This window comes from Lineus longissimus, chromosome 3, assembly GCF_910592395.1.
Source record: "Lineus longissimus chromosome 3, tnLinLong1.2, whole genome shotgun sequence".
NCBI classification, from domain to species: domain Eukaryota; kingdom Metazoa; phylum Nemertea; class Pilidiophora; order Heteronemertea; family Lineidae; genus Lineus; species Lineus longissimus.
In genome coordinates this window covers 6,019,675-6,042,566 of record NC_088310.1, presented here as the reverse complement: position 1 = coordinate 6,042,566, position 22,892 = coordinate 6,019,675, and the positions used below count along the sequence as shown (strand labels likewise).

General features: G+C 39.3%; 5 protein-coding genes across 7 annotated transcripts in view; 3 read left to right on the top strand and 2 right to left on the bottom strand.

The window, feature by feature from the left end:
• LOC135485567 (phytanoyl-CoA dioxygenase domain-containing protein 1-like) overlaps positions 1-22,892 on the bottom strand; it is a 72,981-nt gene that overhangs the window by 38,585 nt on the left and 11,504 nt on the right. The window lies entirely within an intron of this gene.
• LOC135484901 (COMM domain-containing protein 1-like) lies at positions 49-2,494 on the top strand. Its single transcript, XM_064766599.1, has 3 exons — positions 49-228; positions 1,232-1,525; positions 1,825-2,494. Exons 1-3 carry the CDS (start codon positions 58-60, stop codon positions 1,927-1,929), a joined length of 570 nt encoding a protein of 189 aa, XP_064622669.1. The 5' UTR covers positions 49-57; the 3' UTR covers positions 1,930-2,494.
• On the bottom strand, positions 3,356-9,209 carry LOC135485559 (sphingosine-1-phosphate phosphatase 2-like). Its single transcript, XM_064767691.1, has 3 exons — positions 8,381-9,209; positions 6,598-6,687; positions 3,356-6,077 (listed from the first exon to the last, which is right to left on the bottom strand). Exons 1-3 carry the CDS (start codon positions 9,089-9,091, stop codon positions 5,511-5,513), a joined length of 1,368 nt encoding a protein of 455 aa, XP_064623761.1. The 5' UTR covers positions 9,092-9,209; the 3' UTR covers positions 3,356-5,510.
• LOC135485557 (saccharopine dehydrogenase-like oxidoreductase) lies at positions 10,081-15,557 on the top strand. Of its 3 annotated transcripts, none has more exons than XM_064767686.1 (12): positions 10,081-10,278; positions 10,864-10,970; positions 11,326-11,406; positions 11,582-11,711; positions 12,110-12,147; positions 12,383-12,519; positions 12,859-12,976; positions 13,214-13,333; positions 13,712-13,768; positions 14,038-14,158; positions 14,509-14,590; positions 14,899-15,557. In XM_064767686.1, exons 1-12 carry the CDS (start codon positions 10,086-10,088, stop codon positions 14,996-14,998), a joined length of 1,284 nt encoding a protein of 427 aa, XP_064623756.1. In that variant the 5' UTR covers positions 10,081-10,085; the 3' UTR covers positions 14,999-15,557. The 3 variants fall into 3 exon arrangements, with proteins under 3 accessions (XP_064623756.1, XP_064623757.1, XP_064623759.1); XM_064767687.1 differs by lacking the exon at positions 12,859-12,976 and adding an exon at positions 12,704-12,821; XM_064767689.1 differs by lacking the exon at positions 10,081-10,278 and adding an exon at positions 10,529-10,724.
• On the top strand, positions 15,660-22,837 carry LOC135485558 (saccharopine dehydrogenase-like oxidoreductase). The gene is made up of 9 exons (XM_064767690.1): positions 15,660-16,252; positions 18,465-18,571; positions 18,831-18,911; positions 19,410-19,592; positions 19,877-20,007; positions 20,324-20,441; positions 20,673-20,792; positions 21,049-21,308; positions 21,607-22,837. The coding sequence occupies exons 1-9, from the start codon at positions 16,078-16,080 to the stop codon at positions 21,704-21,706; spliced, it is 1,275 nt and encodes a 424-aa protein (XP_064623760.1). The 5' UTR covers positions 15,660-16,077; the 3' UTR covers positions 21,707-22,837.

Sequence of the window (22,892 nt, the reverse complement as noted above, 5' to 3'; positions counted from 1 at the left end):
TGTTCCAGTTTTCGAAACCGAAGTATAGCGCACGACTACATGGACTAATCATCAAAAATGGCAGGAGAGGAAACAAAAAAATTTCTTGGGCTTCTAAATGGCCTTGCCAAACGAATTTACTATGGAGAATCTGACATTACTGATGATTTCCTAAAGGCAGAGTTATACCCCAATCTGTCAGAAGAAGAATTCAGGCTCCAAACTGCAAAATGTCAACGTTTGATAAAGGTGAATGCAGAGACAGTGATAGATGGATGGCATGCATGGATGGAAGTGACACACCCCTTTTTCAATTTAGCATTAAATTGCAAGTAACAGAGTGAATTAACTCTTGCTGACATTGACACATTGTCACTCCATGTAGCTTCCGGGGTGATGAATGATAAAGGGATAGAGATGACGGAGGGCTCCCGATCGGGCGATCCTGTATTCCTCGGCCTCGCCCTCGGTGCATGATCTCGTCTGTTCAGCTGTATAGAGCATGATAAAGAACAAAAAAACACATGGCATGCCACCACACAGTCTTTTGTTTGCAACACTGATGCATCCACAAACATTGCTCCATGGTGGTGTTGTATAGTAATTGTAAAACCTTTCTTAATTCTTATGAGTAGCACTGTAATGTGTAATTCTTGGAATTAAGTGTGCGAGATTATTGGAATTGGGTATCAGATAAGATACCTGTGAAAATTCCCACGGTCTACTTTTAATCCTCCATTCTCCCCAGCGTGATCAATTACGTCAGCATTGATGCGGCTCCTCATTGGATGGAGACGCATCAACGTTGCCCCCTGATTGGTGCAGACAAAGCTGCGCGTGAATACAAAACAGCTATCCGCACGCTCTCGGCAGAGAGAGAGAGAGAGAGAGAGAGAGAGAGAGAGAGAGAGAGAGAGAGAGAGAGAAGAGAGCGATAGAGAGTTATTCCAGTCTCCCGAGTATTTTATAATCACGTGCACGAATCGTCATCCCGACGAACTATTTTATCAATTATGACTTTGGTGTGTATAATTTTGTGAAGCAGTGTTAGAATAAAGGATCCGGACGTTAGAAGGCAAATTCAGGACTTATTACGTTTGTAACCTGTGCAAATACAACAGTGGAACTCGTCTGATTGCCTTACATCATGTAAATCAAACTTATAGTACTGTAAGGCCTATTCATTTTTAGAAGAATTGCAGCTTTATCTGCAAATATAGAAGATGCTTAATATTCCCTATTCTTTTTTCAGACTATGGCGTCTTCAGATATGGACTTTGACAAGTTAGAAGCATTCTTGATATCACAGACGAAGAAGCGAGACGGTGCTATCACTGAGGAAGAAGCCAAAGTTTTCTCAAAATTCTGGAGAAATCACAAAACTAAAATACACGATACATTAATTGCTGCTACAAGTTGGAACAATAGTCTTAAGAGCGTGAATTGGCGAATTGATGTGAAAAGTCAGTCAAAGAACATTGATCAATTAAACATACCCACTGCCATTATGGAATTCCAAGTTACTGAGGGGCTGGACAAAGCTAAGGTGAGTTGAGTTGATCACCAGCTCTTAAGTAAATCCAAGTCTCTTTGATTAATGCAAAGGAAGAGCTTTCCTCATCAACCACCAAACTGTCTGTGGCATCCGCATGCACTCTCACTAAAGCTATTTTGTTGATGAAGGTGAAAAGAAAATAATAAAGATTGGTATTCCTCCGGAACTCTTCACTTTCTACCTGTAGCAGATTAAAATTAATGGTGCCTAGACCAGGGTTCAAGCCTCACAACTCCAGACTCGAATACTTACGCAGATCACAATAATGATGTTATGTGTTATCTTTACAGGAACCTGAAGTGGTGCTTTTCGAGATGGACGAAGAGAAACTGACAAACGTGCTGTCGAATATGCAGGAAATTGAAAAACAGATCAATGCCTATTGTAATCAGTGACAATCACAAAACATGGAGCAAATTTCCATTTATTCAAATCGAGTGGATTTCTCAGGGAATGCAGCTTGATTGTTGTGACATTGATTGAGCTCTGCATAAAGGTATTGGCTCATCCACAACGGCAGACAAGATGATTAACTCTGCAGATTCCTGTTGATAATTTTAAAAAATCTTTCAATCTACCCGGTAGATGATAGTGAGGTTCATGATTTGCATTTGTACTACCAGTACTGTGATGACATTCCAATGAAAAAATGGGAAATTTATTGTAACAATCTGATGACAGTGGTCCCCCTAATTGCCTAAAAGAGTAATAATGATAGAGTCTGAAGTTTCAAGAGAACCTTACCATCCGTGTCTGCACTTGTAAGAGAATTATAGGTTTGTATGTCAACATAATATGTTGATTTTAAACCAGTGTTAGAACTTAAATGCCAGAGTTTATCCAGGTGTTGGAAGTAAACACAAAAATCCTGTTGTAATCCTATTGCTTACCTGTGTAAGGTGTTTATTGTTATAACTTTAGAAAGAGGTGTATTCATAATAAAATAGATCAGTCATATGCTTTCCTTGTTTTCCCCTTACTTTGGCATCTGAGGAGTGAAACTGCATTAAATTATCTTGAGATACACTGCTGGGTGGGTGTGGCATCGTCTTTTATCATGTTTGTCATCTCACAAGATGCTGGGACAGAATTCCTAGTGTTTTCCTATTGTAGTTCCTTGCTCTGTCATTGTCTCTCGTGGCTACATGTATAAGTTTGTCCCTGGATGGTTGTACTGTAATAGTGATTAGGACATTGTCCCAGTTGATATCTTCATTTGGAGACCTGGATCAAATTCTGTCACCGAGTGGGGTCAAACTGGGCATACATTCGATCACTATCACTATCAGTCGTATTGTGTCAGACATATCTAATCAAGGTCAAAAACTCCCGGTTCTTTAGATGACCTATTGTTTTAATAAGGTGGTCTAGTCCAGAACCTGGTCTATTCATGATCTTTCTAGGCCACTTTTTGTCTGATCATGCTAAATGGTGATCAGAGTGATAGTCACTTCATGTAACTACCAGTAGTAAAAACGGGTTGCCAAAGTTTTGTTCCTTGAAATGCTAAGGGACTGAACATTACTGTAAGGTCTCCCGATTGACTGGAAATTCAGAACCGAAAGTCTTTAAATATAAGAAAGATGCTGTCCTGCAGACAGAGGTATCCACTTTTGGGAGATACCACATTATCATGAAGCTATTGTTTCCATGTCCCCAGTGGTTTTCATATTTGTGTTCCCACCTGCAAAACGTTGTGGAGCAGTGTGGAGTGGGGGCAATCATGATTTTTGTCCTGCCAAGTGGTTTGACAAAACAGTTGAGGTCCAGAAAGATGCCAAATGCCCAAAGCAAAAAAGCCAAGACGATATCAATCCTCACCCATATTTTATTTTGTAAAATAATCCATTTAAGTTACATGGCACTTTACAAATGGTCAAGCAAAGAAAATTAGGCCTTTTCCATTTGGATTTTTCGCTATATGAAGTGATACGGTATCTTAGCACTAATAGTGTTTTGTACGCACAAGTGAATTCCAAAGACCACCTTTTTTAACATGATCAATGGTAAGGTTTCTGAGACTAAGTCTCTTTTTGAACAGCATATACATATGGTAAATAGCATAATACGGCAAACCGGGGAAATCATTAACATCACATCAAATTCTTCTTACAATCAGCTGTGTATGAAATTATGAACAAATAGAAAAAGTTGCCAAAATCTGGGTAATGGCTGATAAAGAGTTGAACAGAATCATGCTCGTATCACCCCAACAGGCAACAACCACAGGAATACTTTATTCTTTCATATCTAGCAAGCACATAAATAATAACCAATTTTATGCATAACTACAACATAAAATGTAATAGGCCTTACTAAATTATTACTTATGCCGAATGATGGCCGTAGAGAGTAAATCGACCCTGATTTTTTGGAGAAAATCACACCTTGATCACTTCTACTAAGTGATAATGATGTAGCGATTACAACAGCATCACAATATTAGCGAAATCACCGATACATCAGGTGCGAACTAGCTCTTTTCAGCCAGTCTATAAAGCTCAATAAGCCACATATATACAGCTATTTACATCCACTGCTAATACAGAATCATAGATGACTATGAACCCTCCCCCCTTGAATTGAATGGAAACAACCAATTTGGGACCAAAACTTGTGTCATTACTAAGGGAGCATATCGAATTCAAATGACTCAACAGTCTAGCATATGGCAGTCTCACCAACCCATGATTACCATTAAAATAAACAATTGCGAGAAACAGCTGGATGAGGAATAATTCAAACATATAACAAAAAGGTTTACCCAGAACCAATTGAATTTAATTCAGACATATCAAGAGACGTGAATTTAGAATTGAGTACAACCTGCAAGGTTACTCAGAGGAAATAAGCCCAAACTGTTATAAACAACCTCATAGGAACATCATTGTTCACTAGATGGGGTGATCCGTTCATAAAACATGGACACCCAGTGATGAGCAGTGATTGTGTCAATGACCTGAATTTTTGAATAACATGAAAGGACCACAACAATGAGATAATGAATGCACTGTGTTGAGAACTGAATAGCAGTGTCCATGGCAAGAGGTAAAATATTGACAAATTTTCGCCATTGCAGTTCATGAATTATTCTGAGCAGTCAATTTAAATCCTCTCATGGTCCCAAAGGAAACTCATGCACTCACTATTAAAGTTGACTAATAGATCTTATCGATACAAGTACTCTATCTCATCTGTACTCTCTACAGCAAAGTAACTATTCTAGGTTCTTCAATTTTTATAAGTTTTTATTCAAATTGCTAATCTCCAGCTCCATTGATGTGTATGCAAATACGCAATGCTTGAATTGATAGCACTGTGAACTGAACAGTCTACCCTATGACTAGTGTCCAATCTCTCAACAAGGCTTGAACTATTTTTAAATTTAGCATCTTACATGTTAACTTTTAATACCAATTTTTGCATTTTATAGCAATTGGTTTGTTTGACCGAGCCCCTTTTTCGTCAAGCAAAAGGATTGAAATGCATAACCAATGAACTTATCCAGTTTAACTGAGTCTTGCTAAGTCCAAGTTGAGAACAAAATATACAATACATTAATACAACTTGGACTGAAGGAATCATCTACTATTGACAAACAAGAACTAAATACATAGTTCGAAACTTGAAAATTTAAATCGAACTGACCAATCGATCAAACTGAAGTTAATAACCAAAGGAATGTTTTGAGAGAAAACTGAACAGTTAACTGTTGGTAAATGCTAGTTGACACACTACACACATGATGAAGAACTAAGTGGATCTAAGATTTCGACTTGCCTAAAAATTAACCAATTGATACCAGTGTCAGTGAGTTGCATTTTCCAAATTATACAAAATTAATCTACTCAGATCAGGGAAAATACTGTCCTTTCTTTAAAAAATGAAAAAAATTTAGTCCAACCTAAAAAGATACAAATACATGCACATACTCAATTTTTCAAAAACCCACTATACCCATATTTGGTTTATTGGGCTAATATTCAGTGTGAACTGTGGTTCTCTCAATGCCTACGTATCTAAACACCGCTGGTGCAAAGTAAACAACATTAAAAGCGACCATGGTATAGGTGATATACTTATAGGGCAACTCAACAATAAGATGCTGCAGAGATCTGTTTTCCTTCTTGTAACCAAAAATATAACAAAGCATATGATATGTTAGCGCTTTCATCACAGTCCGGGTTGCAATAAGAATAACAATACCGAGCATGGTACGAAGCATCATTGTACCGAAGTATTCGGCATTCGGAATTTTGATGCCATACGGAGGTAGATCTGTTGTAACCTGGTAAATTTCCCATTGGAAGTTTACCCAGGATGCAAGGCAAACACCAACGCCAACGGCAAGAATCATTGTCGTGTCTCCACGCGCCGTGCTCCATTTGTCCAACGTCGGGTAGAATATACACATCGCGAGCGAGACGACAATCACGGCTGCTGGGGAATACGGGTGCGACAGGATGAAGGTGTCTAGCGTGTCCAATAGGGGGTGCATGATGCCAAGAATCAACCCAGCAAACAGGAGTCCTGCAATGATATCCTGAAACAGACAAAAATATACTGATTAGTTCATGAACAGATGGAGTTGAACTACAGCAAGGACGGTGACCAAGACATGCAATGACCAAAGTACATGTAGTTGCTATGTCCAGCAATTGATACCCTCTTCCTCTAATTCCTCTACGTTTTGTTGATAGTTGCACTGCCACTGCTCCAATCATGTTACCTTCAACTTGTATGTCATTCATGTAGATATTTTAACTGATGTCTGACATAAGTATCAGAAATGGGTCAGTCATCCACCAGACTCATACATGTCATATGATGTTTACAAATGTAACATGTCTGTTTTCCTCAAGTGTAAACATTCACCATGCCGGCAAAGTGTGGATAATGTGAATTGGTTAATGTCGCCACACTTTACCACTGTCGTACAAAATAGCACATTTTTTCTCCCCTCTTCTTTCCATAATCAACTCAACTTATTGGTCAAGTATTTTTCAACTCTTGGTGATCAACACATGAATTTTACTTTTGGAACAGTAAGCACAAATACTCACGAGCACAGTGTGCATCCCAAGATACAGTCTGCTCAAACAGACAAGTGTACACCAAGCTGTGGCCAGTGCCAATGCAATCACATGCTCATACTGAAACATAAAATAGATAGATTTTATTGACTCATGTAGACCAGCAGGATTTATACCAGAAACATCTTTGCAGCAGGGCTCACTATGTTGGTAGTAGTTGGGTGGGATCACGTGTAACTGTAAATATTGTCATCTGAAAGAGGAATTCAATTCATTGAAATATAGTGGTATCTGCTGCCAATAGTGGCATGTAGTTGTAACAGACGTCTTATTGCATATTGTATTGCTGTCTAGAGGTTAGGGATATCTAAAAGCTTAGTCATTGAATTCTATATATTCCTCAGTATACCTGGTCAGCCAATGGTGAATTAATCTGGCTACCGGGTAACTATTTCAATATTGGTCGAAAGATTTGCCCTTGACCCTTTCGCCCGCCCAGACACATTACATAACAACTCTAAATATACATATCCATTGTACAAGGTCAAGGACCATGCTGTGTTTTCTGAGACATTTTCTACATTTTTTGGCTGGCACAATCAAGATTTATTTTGGGGCTTTGGGGACTTTACATATAGCTAAACATAATTTAAAATGGATGAATGATTCATAAAACTTTAATGTAAGTGCCTGCCATATCGTCTAGGATATTTTGATAAAATTCATGAAACCCCCACATGGGGATTAGCATCGATCTAAATGCAGACTAGCCTGCCCTAATAGTCTTATTACTTGTACTAAATGTACCGGTAGACCGCCAACCAACGACCATGACATTTAATGAAGGGGTCAACACATATTTGCATTCTGTCTAGTCTTGCCCATTTATAGTTCAGCAACCACTTTCATGCTTGACATAAATGTGACATAAATAGTGACATGACAAAGCCAAGTACTGGTACTTGTGGTAGGCCTAGTATGTATTAATTTACAATTCACAGCACAAAGAACATTGTATTCAACTTGGCATTAAATGAGTGAGTGACTCAAAAATACTACTTAATCTTACTGTTCATTTCTATCAAATCAAATTCTTTTTAAAAGAATACTATAACAGTAACACTGACAACTGTTTTTGATAACCGAGAAAAGGCATGATACTTTCAAGGCAAGAAGAATTTCTACTGTTTTGATTGTAATTCAACAAAAGTTTTAAAGAAATTTAACGACTGCAGATCAGATTAGAAATGAAAATCAAGTCAGAGATTACAATTTGTCACTTCAATCACTCTACAATACTACAATCAAGATGTACAGACCGGGGGAGCTGGCTGTACGTACCCATAAGTCTTTGCGGTAGTCTCGCGCGTACTTGATATAACCCATCAAGCTTTTCTCCTTCAGAGAAATACTGCGTTGCGCTCAAGTGCCTTATAAGGCTGTGAACAAAATTAACGTTCGACCAATGAGAAAGCCACATTACCCTGCATACGAGGTTGGACGCGTGATCACTAAATGACAAGTAAAAATAGAATCAGACCACATGTTTCTATGTCAGAATGCTGCCGTTTGCGCTGTAGTACACGTGTGTTGTCCAAATTTTCGATTTCAAGCAAGTTTAAGGCCAACCTCGTGTCCACCAGACTAATGCATAATTGGCAGTTGAGCGCAACGCAGTATTTCTCTGAAGGAGAAAAGCTTGATAGGTTATATCCGGTACGCGCGAGACTACCGCAAAGACTTATGGGTACGTACAGCCAGCTCCCCCGGTCTGTACATCTTGATTGTCGTATAGTACCACTCACTGACCCACCTCATATCTATTCCAGGTAAAGACCAGTAGTGAAAACGGGACAGCCGCACCGACCATTGCATGAGTTGATGGCATTCCGTATTCGAGTTCATATCTTTTCTCCATTCGAACAACAGGAGGGGACGCAGGTCGTGGCCAACGAATGAGGTCTTTAGCTGCCTGACCAAAGTACATGATGGCACACCAAATATAACACACTCTACGCCCAACGAAGCCATCGACATTCCATAGCCAGAATGGAAAGAAAGCACAATAAAACACCTCATTGCCAAGGTTAGCTCCAAAACAGAATAAATAGTACAGAAATGAGTTAGTGACATCATATGTTGTCAGTTCCTTTCCATTGGCATCTTCAATCTCAGAGCCAGACGTTGACGACTCGCTGTCTTCAGCAGAATCTTCAGTCAGTTCCTGCGAAACTGGGTCCCCGTTCAGCGTACCATCCGTCTCCGTAGAAGTTTCAACAGTCCTAGATCGAAGCCTGTAAGCATGACCATTAGTGTAGTCACCATGTCCCCCAGCATCACCATTCTGGAGGTAATGCTTTGCATCACCATTCATGAAGCCATTTGCTTTACCATTTGCATTGGCACTTCCATTTGCCACTCCATTTTGCTTGGCATTTTTTGCCGGGCACGGAATGATCCCACACAAGCGTTGAAAAGCAATGACAAGCTCGGGCCCTTCGAGCCACTCCAAAGTTTCCAACATGTTGTCGGATTCGTGAGGTTCTAATGAACGATATGATGATCAAAGAGGTGACAGATATGACATAATTTCGTGCTTAGTCGAGAAAATCGGGCCACAAATGTCAACAAACGTGCCAGATCTTGGCCATGGAATGAGCTGATCGAACCTTGACGATAGGACTCGTAATCATATACATCATGTACTACAAAATACACTACAGGATTTCTGGGAACGGGAGTACAATCGACCGGGTCAAGGCGAGAAATTAAGCGGAATATTTTTAGTGGCGCTTCTCTGACTAAGCATCTTGACACACAAGCATCCGACAAGGGGGTTGGAGCATGGATTGGAGTAATGAAAGGTGTGAGGGTGTGTGTGTGTTAGTGACCTGCCAGAAACCAATGAAAGTGTGGGGTCAGAAATCTTTGACTAGGCCTATAGGCCGGAAGTTTAGCTCGCGTTCAATTCACACCATGAAACTTCCTTGTCCACACTGTGTATTGTTCATGACATAATAATAAAATAAGGAGTTATGGATGATGGTTGATAGTTCACACTATTCATTAAACAAATTTGAAGATAAAAAAAATCAAATTTCAACATTTATTGTAAATCAATCATTGTCTGATTACATCCGTTATTCCCCATTCCCCATTCGTTACTAAGGCATCATACATGTACCATCATATCATCAATCATCATGATGTATGGCAGTATGTACATGTATACACCACAGGGCATTCGGGGCCAACACGAAAAAACGTGATTGTTACTTTTTCATGCTTTGTCCTGATTGCTTATATCACATAAAAACATGATTGTTAAAATTCACACAGAAACATGATTGCGGAATCACATAAAAGCATGATTATGGTATTCACTGTTTATTGATAAAAATGTGTTGTCCTCCAGAAAAAGATGAATAACAGGTTCATTTTACATATTATGATATAAATTTCAATTGGTCGCGCTAAAGTGCCTGTACAATTTCTCTATTTTAAGTAGTCTGCTAAAAATGGCTGACCACACGAATTCGTCGACCAAAATTTTTGATATTGTGGTGTTTGGAGCCAGTGGATTTACTGGCCAATATGTTGTTGAATACCTTGCAAGAGTGTTTGAAGAGGAAGGAGGGTTAAAATGGGCTGTTGCTGGTCGTAGCAAGAAGAAACTTGCTGCAGTTCTTGAGGAAGCTTCCAAGCAAACAGGTGCCCGAACTTCAGCTCATACTCATACACTTTCATCACACAGTAATCGATGCATTGGGCAGATGTTCGGCGGGTCCAAATTTCATCTGATATCGCTGTGCATAAAGTTTGCTTAGTCACTGTACGTTTTTACTGGCGAGAGAGATAACCTTAATCACAAATCATAAATGTTATGTTCACATCTTGATTCGTTGGGGCCTTACGGCTACGCCTACGGGCCGGATTTTTGTTGATCTGATCTTCTTCAACCAAACAGGGTTTTAGCAATTGAATTAGGGTTGGCCCTCAGGATAGGCCTTTTTGAAGAAGATGAATCGGCGCCAAAACAAATCAAATGCGCACACTCAGAACACATCGGAAGGCCTAAGGCAAGCCGATTTCAGACAATGCCTATCGAGACACGGAGATCCTTCAAGGTGTCAATGTCTAGGTGAAACGCGTGACTGGTTAGTGCCAAAACAAACTTCTTCGAATTCGTCTTTTGTCAGTGCGCACACTTCAAAGAAATCCGAGCATTGGTTCGAACTCCAATTCCACTATCAATCATTGTCAAATCATACAAACATATTTTATTGCACTTTTCAGGAAAAGACCTGAGGAACATGCCCATCCTTGAGGCAGATGTTTCCAACGAATCCTCACTGAATACCATGTGTCAGCAAGCACAGCTTGTTCTGAACTGTGTTGGTCCGGTAAGACTGACTATGAAACAAAATCATATGATTGTTTTTATTTATTAAAGAGTTCATCAATGGCAAATGAATGTTCAATGAGAAGAGATCACTTGAAAAGAGTCACCTGTAGTAATTTCTGGCTTAGAGGGCCAAATTCTTGTCGAGACACAGTTTTATCCACCCCTCCCCTTGGATCAAAAGGAATATCTGATTTGGTATCAAAATACCTAATTGAAAAATTCAATGTCTTCACACATTTTTAGTTGTGTGCTGTGCAACCTAATTTTTGGCCTGTACAAGGCACTTTCTGAAAGTGAACTTTGATCACTGTTCATTATGCAGGCATTATTTTGATTTTTTCCTCTTTTTCCAGTATGTTTTCTATGGTGAGAAGGTGGTGAAAGCTTGCATTGACAACAAGGCCCATCATGTTGATATCAGTGGGGAATCACTGGTAGGTTCTAGAGAATTGCTAAGACAGGATCACCATATGTTCATTTCTCCTGAGGAAGACATTTGAATGATAGTATTTTACCACTAGAAAACTAATAAAATTTTGAAATGAGAATCGGGAGGATTCAAAGCCATATAGATATCAGCATTGAAATATTCATCTTTTCCTTTTTAAGTTCCATGAGAAAATGGACCTTAAGTACCATGATAAAGCAGAAAAGGCTGGTGTCTATGTAGTAGAAGCATGTGGATTTGACAGTGTTCCAGCTGATATTGGGGTTCTTTATGCAAAGAAGCACTTTGATGGTGAGTAGAAATAGCTTCATACTTTCTATTAAAAAGAGCAGCAAGAATTCAAGTTGTGGAGAACCATCCATGGCTATTGTTGCTGATGGCATTCTTGGTCTATTCATCAGTTACGTGTTATCAGGCAATCTTCTTAAATCAAGACTCCTTGTTTAAAATGTTGCCAGATTCAGAATAGGTCCTGAAGTTCAAATATACCAGTAGTAGGGCCAGTGAGATCGCATGTTAGTTAAAGGTCAAAATAGCATAACATTTCCAAGGAGTAGCTTTACGTCCAAGCCAAATATATGTGATTATTTGATTGTTTCCGGCCTTTGCTTAACTTCCAAGGGGAGTAAAAGATCAAAATAGAGTAATATTTGCTTAACTTTCAATACACATATTTCTTTATGTTTCAGGTGAACTTAATTCCATAGAAAGCTTTGTTGGGCTTCAGGTAAGTTGTGTTTAGGGAAGTCTTTCAACACGTTTGATCAATATCAAATACTGGCTGTTTTCCAGTTTAAATTTCTTCAGCCAGGTGCTGTATCAATCCAAATTTTGTAATTATTTGACCTAAATTTGGTTTAAACAAGCCAAAAAGACCAACAAAAGTAGCAGTATGTCTGGAAGAACAAATACCATGTCGATTTCGCCACATTGTTTAATTCTTTATCTGTTTGTTTTGCAAGGGTGGTGGCGGAAACTTTGGAACCTATCACACGGTCGTTACGCTGCTCAATCCAGAGAAGGGAGAAGAACTGAAGGATGTCAGGCGAGATCTTTTTAAAGAGAGATTGCCAAAGCCAGATTATGCTCTGCCAGCAAGGTTCGTGGTTGTGCCTGTAGTCCGTACATTTGGTACTTAACTCTTTGTGGGGATAACAGCATTCACGGTTTCAGTTAGGGCATGGGATGGAATGATTATAAATGAATAATCCGTTATCTCCTAGTATTACGTACAACAACGAATTTTGATAAAGATAGCACAGCAAAAAAATGCACTTTTTCAGGAGTGCACTTTCCTACAGTGACGAGGTGAAGGGCAGATTACTTCCCTTCTTTCAAGGCGACCAAGATATTGTCAGAAGAACAGCGAGACACAACCTAAATGAACACAATGAAAGGCCTGTAAGTTGATTATAATACATCCTAATCCTATTTCCAGGACCCCTATCTCCTACAGTACTGAAGCAAATGGGAGGGTATTGCCATTCTTTCCACAAGACTGTGACATTGTCCGCAGGTCGACGAGACATAACTATTTTGAGAATAAAGAAAGACCTGTAAGTTGTGAGTTACTTCTGCCTTTGCTGTAAAAATCAGAGCAAATCTCTGTATTCATCAAATAACCTGGAGTTGAAATGTTTGCTCTCTCAGAAAGATGCCAGCATTGTCGATGTAAAAGACAGAGATTTTGGAAAGTTGTTTTGCTCAGTTGAACTGACATGCATTCGTTAACTTTCTCAAATAAAACCAAAACAGTTTTTTATAGCTGGACTGTTTATTCCTCTCTGTTGCAGATTCAATACCGGTCATACATCCGTATGCCTGGTATTCTGGCATGTCTTGTTGCCATCAGTATGGGAATCACCCTCAAAGTGTTCTCCACATTCCGACTTGGTCGACGCCTCTTGTTGAAGGTAAGTTAACTCCGATGAAATCTGTGGATAACAGAGGAAGACCTGTAGGCCACAGCTGGATTCGTGATATCCACCTACCTAAGAATTTGAAGCTGTTGTCTCACACTAAGAATAAGAAGATATTGGAACCATTCTTAAATGTTAAATCAAACTGCTGAAGACCAAAAATCCATTTGCCTGGTGCATTGGGTAGACTTCTTTAAAAACTCGTCTCGAAAGTGAGAAAAAGTAACCTGTGGTGGCATAACTCTTTTGGCAGTTACTAGGTGTTTTCCTGTCATCAGCAACAGTACAAAACTGTGATAGTGGCATGTGTTTTATAGGTAGCATGCTGAATATCCTTCAAATGAGTTCTTAGAAGCTGTTTCACTTTTTCAGTATCCGCGACTATTCACACTTGGTGCTTTTAGCAAGAATGGACCAGCACGCAAAGTGGTGAGTAAAACATTGATGTACAGTTTGATGTCTACTTGATGTAGAGTATGATGTCTACTGTTATAAACCAGGTGCACATGCCTTTGTCTCCTGAAGAAAGGGTTTAAATCCACCGAGAAAGAAATTCTGTATGTAAAAATATACAGAAGAATTTCACGCCGTGACAGAGTCTCGTGACATCAAAAACTGGCATGAAGTAGCTGAGGGTCACCACCTGGAGAACCCAGTATCCCACATGTGCAGTGATTATTTGACATATTCTTTCATAGATTGAGAAGTCGTCCTTCATCCACACAATGGTTGGCCGAGGCTGGGGAAAGAAGCTGCCTGTTGGTGAGAAGCATCCCCAAGGGCCAGACAAGAATATTTCATTCAGGATGATTGCACCAGGTAGGTTAAACTCTACTCGGCAAATCATTGTCCATGTCTTTGTAATCATTCAAGAGTTCTGTGTCTTGAGAGGAAAACCTCCTTTCGGGACATCTTTGTTATTGACAATTGTCTGCAGTTGGTGGGTTTGTCTACCCATCACATGTTGGTCATCTGGAGACCAACAATCATTCTGAATCCCCTAAAAGTTGACAATCACCACAACATGACAGTTTACTCGATTACATGTAAACAAATGGATATAATCAGAAATCCATTTGTGAGCCTCACTTTAATGCACATGACTGCTGGTAAGATCAAGTTATGCTTATTTTCGTCTCTTCTGTTTCATGCTAAAACCTATTCTTCAGATGCTGGTTATGCCTTCACCCCTCTTGCCATGGTTGAATCCGGACTGACCATTTTGAAAGAAACATCCAAACTGCCAAAAACGTTAGTAAAAATTGAACTTGATTGACATTTGATCTAACGTGGGGAGCTGCAACTGGTTTTTTGGGAAGTTGAGCTCAGCAGAAACTTGGTTTGGAGCCTTTGATGCCTTGATAAGTAAATCTCAATCTTTTGATTCATTCTGACTTAAGCGCCGTGGAGATGAGAAATTTAAATCACTGCGATCTACGATTACAATCGCTACTATGTGTGACAAATAATCTCTTGTAATCAATTCTTGTTGCAGGCATCTGCAATGACCACTAGTCTAGTTTCTAATCAATGTTTGTAAGCTCTGACTTCTTTTCCAGTGGTGGTGTTTACACTCCTGCCGCAGCCTTTGCAAACACAAGCATCATTGAGAGACTTCAGAAGGGCGGAGTCAAATTCCAGTTGTTGAACAAGCTGTGAGGAGATAGTGTGTACTGATTCCTTATAAGGACAGATACGTAGCAAAAGTTGGACTCTGATGAGTGAGCGAAATGATCAGCGATTGATTACAAGGATATTGATCATGAATTGATTTTAGAATTGATTGTAAGACGTTGCAAACACAAAACCATCATACCCTGTTGACAGCAAGCACAACGTAGTCAAGGCCAAAGTTACGCCTGTAGGCCCAGCGACTTAATTTTATACATCTGTACACCCAACTGTTAGGTACTGAGTGATGTCAATCATTGTCGTCAGGCCATTGGCGTCAGGCGAGGGTAAGGGGTCCAATTGACAGTGGCAATCTTCTCTTTGAAGCAATGTAAACAACACAAATGCTAGCAAAAGTCGTGAGCAAAAGCAATTGTGCTGGATTTGTTTGTGCCTTTGGGAGGGATTGGAACGATCTGCGGTGGGAAAAACGAGACACAAACCTCAAGTGTATCTATGTAATTGTATTAATACTTCCCAATCAAACTGATATAAAAATTGTCAAAAGACAACAAGATATTTAATCATATAAAAAATAGTCTCAGAATATTTGTCTTGTCTGTTGAGTATTGAAAGACAGGTCATTATACCAAGTACCTTTATAGTTACTTGATTATACCCATTAGTGGATCCGCTCATTGTCAGGATGAATGTCATAAGACGCATAGAAGGACGAAAGAAAAGATGCCACAGAAGAGGATGATAGTCTGGAGAAAAGAATCCTTATGACATGTGCCAGTTAAAAGTCATTGATTTGGTACAGGTATTTGGATCAGAATGTGCAGCAAGCGGTGAGAATGGATGGATGAGACACTTACAAACCATGAAATTAAGTACATGTAGTTCATTTTTAGGCCTAACGCCCGTTTAGTAAAAGTCACAACCATAGATTATGACATTGTCACAACCAAGGAAGACAGGACAAATTGTCTAATGTCAGCTGCTGCCGTCTGTACTTAACAAATGGAACTAAAATAAGTTTCTAGTTCGTTGCACTAGCACCGGTGGCGTTCCAATTGCTGAGATTTGCAGTTTGTCACATTTCCTCAACCAGTGTGGAAGCAGAGATGGGCTCTTCAGATACTTATGATTTTGTAGTGTTTGGTGCTACTGGCTTCACTGGCCAATATGTCGTAGAGGAACTTGCAGTTGCCTGTGATGGCACTGAATATACCTGGGCCATTGCTGGGCGAAGTATGGAGAAATTGCAGAAAGTTCTGGCCCAGGCCTCCAAACAGACAGGTAAAATTTCACTGTGGTGTAGAGTATATGTATACATTGTTTCTATATGTTGTGTAGATTTCATTGTAAACTTTGTACTCCTTATTGCATCCTCTATATGTGGTCAATTGGTGCATAAGCCTAGGCCTTTATTTTTATGCAGTAGTCTTACTATAAATATAATACTAGGATGAAATCGGACTTGTTGCGGAATTTTTTAGGCCTGACGTCGGAAGCTCCAAGGTGATCACTGCAACAGTCCTATTTGGCAATGATATGATGTGACATTGCAATGAACTGGCGATGAAAGGATCACTTTGACCCTTTGTTCCAGGTCAAACGCATGATTTGTCAACGCCTAAACAATCTTTTTCGAAAAGGTAAATGGGAGTGTGAAACACGATTTGGCAGGATGACCTTATACTATCACCTTGGCAGCATATTCGTGCCTTTATGACAAGAAACTGTTCCTATATTAGGATTTTGTCTTTCCGTTGCCTTGGGTTACACGTAGTATTAGTATTTATCCTGCATTACCTGAATCTCCGTCTGGAAGTTTTTGTAAATTTGTACAGGCCTATTGCATGTCAAGTCCCCAGTTGGTTCTTGGATCAAGTGTTTTGATTGAATTATCTAGGTCACATTCTGAAGATCTTCATATAATGGGCCCTACTCCATGTACTCTTCTTGTGATACAGTTGAATAACATCAACTGAACACTTTGGCCGTGCTGAGAATAGGTGACATTGTTTTCGACATTGTTTTCCTCGGTCTAATATGAGGGTAACTTTTTAAACAAATCTGTCAATTTTAATTATGTCTTTCCACAGGTTGGAGCAAGCTGAAAAATTGCTTCCGCAATACAGGGGTTAATGGGAGGACTTTGCCTTTAGAGTTTGTGTTTAATTGTCTGGCAGACGTATTGAGTTTGTTCAGCTCTTTGATTATTTAGTGGTTGATGATGATGTCCAATTGATACCAAGTATTTAGGCAGTGTCTAGATGACATGCAAAGTCATGGTTTTCTCAGACATGACTTATTTGCATTAAATGACTAGATCTTCTGTCATGTTTATCGATTTAGTGCCCTGGTATATAAATATTTATAATCCAGGCAGACCATGCAACTGAAGACATGCACTATCAATTCAGGCCTGAAGTACTTTAGACATTGGCTCCGTAAAGATTTCAGAAAAATTCTATTATTATTATTGTCAGCCTTTAAATAGAGTGTCTGAGGAAGTCACTAAGTCAAGTCTGCAAGGCTATAGCCCAAGCCAAATGGCTCATCAGGTCCGAGCTTACCCACTTTACGTAGCATCAAATGTTTAGGAGTATCATCCCTCTGGATGGGATGCTGGTCCATCACACATTAACATCTCAGTCAGGACAGGTACCCATTACCTCCTGGGTGGAGAGAAGCAGTGTATTGTTGGGTTCTGTGTCTTGCTGAAGGACACAATTTAGATGAAACAGCACTCCTAGTTCTGGGAGTGTCACCCACAACCTTATCATAAGCTCCATCAACTACGCTCAAAGTCCAACCACTATGTCACTGGTCTCCCCTCCACTATCATAACAAGGTTATTATAAACGCAGACAGTCATTATCAAAAAAATATTTTCAGTCATGTTTGTTTTCTACACTGATGTATGTCAAGGTCACCTTCAGGAAATAACAAGACGGTTATGATCCGTTTTTTTTGTCATCCACATCGTCATTGAAATTTATGCACTGAATGTCTGGATTCAATAAGGCTACTGTGGTATGCTGCGTAATCCAGCATGAATTGACTTGGTAAACATGCAGTATTGGTATTGTCATTCTCTCTTTACACAGCTGTGGGATTGGACAGATATATGCAAAAAAAGTAAATATGTGATATAACATTTATATTGGTTCCTTACAACTGCGCTATGATTTTAGGACAGTGACCGTGGGTCAAATTTCGAGAAGAAATAGGGTATAGAAGTCATCTAATTCCAAAATAAAAAGTAGAGACCCTCAAAATCATTCAAAATACTTTGATTGATAAAGATATTTTGATGATTTGCATAAAAAGTTCTGGTTAAAGAGATTTGCCCATGTCTCACTCTTGAAGAGAAGCCATCCTGTCAATATATTGATTTTCATTACTTTAGAAGGTCAATTAAATCTTCCTGCAATAAGTGTCTTGAGAATAATCTATCTGCAACCGATTTATGACAAAAAACCTTCTTTATATCTATTTTCAGGACTCGCTCTTGAAGAAAAGCCTATCCTGATGGCTGACATGACCAGTGATGAAGCACTGATGGACATGTGCAAGGCAGCCAAAGTCCTCCTGAACTGTGTGGGACCAGTAAGTTTACAGAACACAAAAACGTCCATAAGTGAACGTCAAATTCCCAAAAAGTTATTCTAATTATGCACAAAGTTAAGGAAACAGCAGAAGAACGAGTCCAAGGAGATTTCAATAAGATTAACATGACAGTCTTGGCAGCCCACTTGATATAGTGATGTGTTTCTGCTTCGATACTCGCAGGTTATACTAAATAAAGATATTGAAATATATTCATAATATGATGAAGTTTGATATCTGTTTTGTGATTTCATTTCAGTATCGTTTCTTCGGTGAGAAAGTGGTGAAGGCGTGCATTGAGAATAAGACGCATCACCTGGATATCAGCGGTGAGCCACAGGTAGGGAATGCAAGGTAGAGTCTGCCTCGCTAGATCACCAGGTTCCTATTATTGTCATGAGCTTATCCTCATACTGACTCATCAAGTCTATAGTTTATGATCCCACCTTGATGGAATGGAATACCAGTTCTTTGCTATTTAGTGATTTACCTGCCAAAGTGGAAGGATAAACACATTTCTGGATTTCTCGAATATTTGAGACCAATATGTCTTGCATTGAAAGTTTTTTTATTCTACTTCAAAGTTTGCTGTAATGAAAACCTTTTTGAAGATGACTAAATCTTTGAAGATCAGATACATGAAGAGTAATCATAAATAAGAGAAAAAAAACCTGATTTTAGAGCACAGATCTATCTTGTATTGTGAGTTTAATGCTCACTCAGTTTGGATAATCTTTGAATCTTTGAAAGACATTGTCAGAAAAATCTTAAGTGGTGGGTTAATTGGAATGAACTATCAGGATGATTAGCTATTTCATTTTGATTTTGTCCCTTTCAGTATCTTGAGAAAATGCAGCTTCTCTATCACGGCAAAGCCAAAGAAAACAGCACCTACATCATTGGTGCATGTGGTTTTGACAGTATTCCGGCAGATATGGGCTTGATCTTCCTCAAGAACAACTGGGGGGCAGGCGAAGTGAATTCTGCTGAGAATTATGTTGAAACGGAGTCAGGCCCTGATGTAAGTAATAATGAAGTGCACATGGTTTTGTGCCTCAGTTTCTGTACCCATTTGTCCTGCTAAGGAGACTCTGCTACAAGGATACACCCTCTCCATGTGAAGGCTAACCAACCAATGTGTACAAAGAATGATAAAGGTAACAAGAAACAATCTATTTGGTTTTTCTTGCATCTTTCAGGAATATCTTGTAGGAATAATCTGATATTTGCTTTAAGTTTCTTATCGAGTTCGCACTCAAACAGTACATGTGCTTTCAATTGCATTACCTTCATTTACTCTTCCAGGGAGGTGGAGCTCATTATGCAACCTGGCAGTCAGCCATTTATGGATTTGCTCATGCCCATGAATTGAAGTCACTCAGAAAACAACTCTATCCATCACCACTCCCCAAGCCATCATTCAGACAGACCAGGAGGTGAGTCGTTTTATGTTGCATACATTCGCTTGCCCTGCACATATATTTATTTACAAGGAGCTGTATCTGTTATACTGATGGAGTGTCTGCTAAGACATTATTAGCTCTATTAAGTATTTGGCTGTGAGAGAGAGGGAATAGATCAGATGATGTTAAATTTGAAACCAAACTGCTCAACTGCGCAACATTGATGTTTGCTTTGCCAATTTAACTTGGCTCCTTTCATGTTACCTATGTTACATTGATAAATCTTCGCAGATTTCATGTAAACATTGTTTGAATTTCTTTTGCTGAACCGGCATTTTTTTCATTTTAGGTCTGTGGTGTTCCACAGTAAAGACGTCAATGGTTACTGTGTGCCATTCCCTGGGAGTGACCGCTCGGTTGTGCAGCGCACAGAGAGGTACATCCACGAACAGAAAAACACAAGACCGGTATGATCATCTTAGTTACTTGTTCTTTTCCTTCTATCAGAGTTGACCTGAGACTGCTAGGTCCACAAAGGCATTTTGGGTAAAAAGCCCTGTCTACAGAAAAAACCCATCTGGGACCAAAGTCACGGACTCAATAGTAGATAGGGTGTCGTGCTAACAGAGGTGTCCAGTAAGAAAGGTTTCACTTATATGTAATGGTTTAGCATTTCACTCTATTGTCCTTTCTTTCAGGTTCAATTCCAAGCTTATTACAGGGCAGGCAATTTGCTTGCTACACTTGGTCTTTCTGTCTTTGGAATCATCTTTGGACTTCTGGCAAGCTTTAGCTTCGGAAGGACATTGCTCGAAAAGGTATATTGTCATCATTAAGATTTCCTTCTTAACACTTGAAATGTTAGGAAATTATAAGCAATTCATTAACTGATATTCTAATTTAGCTCTCTTTAGTAACCATTCTGGTCCTACCCTTTAACACCTTTAAGGCAGTACCACAGGAATCGAACTTGGGTATGACTTTTTAATATTTGCAAAATGTTTCTCAACAAATCCATGAATAACTGGCCAGCAAAGAAACAAAAATGATAGTTTTAAGCGCATCAAATTTCAGTTCCCTCGCCTATTCTCTGCTGGCAAATTCTCGCACGAAGGTCCGTCAAGAAAACAGATTGCGGACTGTACGTTCTGGATGTTAATGATCGGGGAAGGATGGCAGAAGAAAATGACGCCCGAAGAACAGCACAAGGACCAACCGGATAAAAAAGTCCGAGTGAAAATCTCCGGTCCTGAGGCGGGATATGTGACAACTCCAAGATGTATGGTTGCTGCTGCTCTTTGTCTGGTGGAGGAACCAGATAAACTGCCGGCAGGGTAAGTTAGATATGTTAAAAGAGAACTGACATGCAATAAAGCCAAAATTTTTTGCAGTGCTAAAGGTTGGCAAATTAACTCATTTTTGCTTGGCAATGGACTTCATATCGCCTTTGCTGCCAAAATTCAAGAGGGGCTCATCTACAAGAGGCAAACTTGAGGAGAACAAGTCGAAATGTGGACGTCTTTCTGGGTGTCTTACGAAAAATTGGCCCCCAGAACTCTTTGCTTGGGATCGGAACTCATCATCATCATACTGTTAACTCTTTATTTATGTGCATATCATCTTTTATTTCAGAGGTGGAGTCTACACCCCTGGTGCTGCTTTTGCGGACACACAGCTAATGGACAGACTTCAGAAACGTGACATCAAATTTGAGGTCCTCCCAGAGGAATAAAGGAGTCACGATGATATTGCTAGTACTGTATATGATATGCAGATGACATCGTCATCGCCATATTGGACGGCAAACACATTCCTGTACTAGTAACACTGCACTCAATTGCTTCATAACGCAAGTAGTGCAACTTAAATTCACCCTGAGGTGACATCAGTGATTCGCAGTTGGAGACCAGGTGTTTGTCGACCAACATGGAAGTCTCAAAATAATAAAATGTGCTATTGTTAAAACAGGTTTAACCAACTCTATTCTTTGAATATGGGTAAAATTTGCTGTCTTATCCTTCAAAATGAAAGATCTGTTCTACCACGACCGCCTTATACATACATACCGTCCTTATCTCCTAAAAAGGAGATGAAGTTTATGCAGAGAAAGCTAGTTGAATTGTTCGATTATAGGTTCAGAGATGGTGGACAGTTGAAGGAATTTTGGCATGTCCTTCATGCTTGAACCATGTTCATTTCTCATTTTTCATCAGTCAGTGTATTCAGAATTTATTGACTTGGGCCTAGGTCCATGTATGTCTCTGTTGGAGAGTCATGTTTATTGATATTCGAGATTACATCATGTATTTGCATGCTTTGAGTTTTATGGTCAGCTTAAGGGTCTATGCTGTTCATCATGTTCATTTGTGTTTTTTTGTTGCTCATTAAATAGAAATATACGATTTGACCTCTCTAGTAAGGACACCGCTCTGTTAAGGACAGCATATGACAGTCCCAGGGGTTTCCTTATTAGGGAGGTTCTACTGTAGTTCGCTTTTCTTGGCTTCATATATTGAGACATTGTACTTAAACGGTTTGATTGAATGTTTGACTACTTGGGAAGGGTTATTGCCCGGCCGGCACTAATTTACTAGACATAGCTCCTGTATAAAGACCATTCTCCGAAGTAAACTGTCATAAATGACGCAAGTGACTGTTATATCACTAATTTGGCTTGAAGGTGACTGGGTGCCTTGTACTTGCGTATAATTCTATGGGACCTGCATTTCTGCATAATTTTTTATTACATTCTAAGATTAATGTATGTGCCTGGTATTTAAGTTATATTGGTACAGATGAAGTCCTTACTGCATGGAATGCAGCATGATTGTGAAGTATTACAATAAAGGAAATACTAACCTTATATGTCTTTTGATATTAGTGTTTAAGGTATTAACATGCGCTGGGAGGTCCTTGAA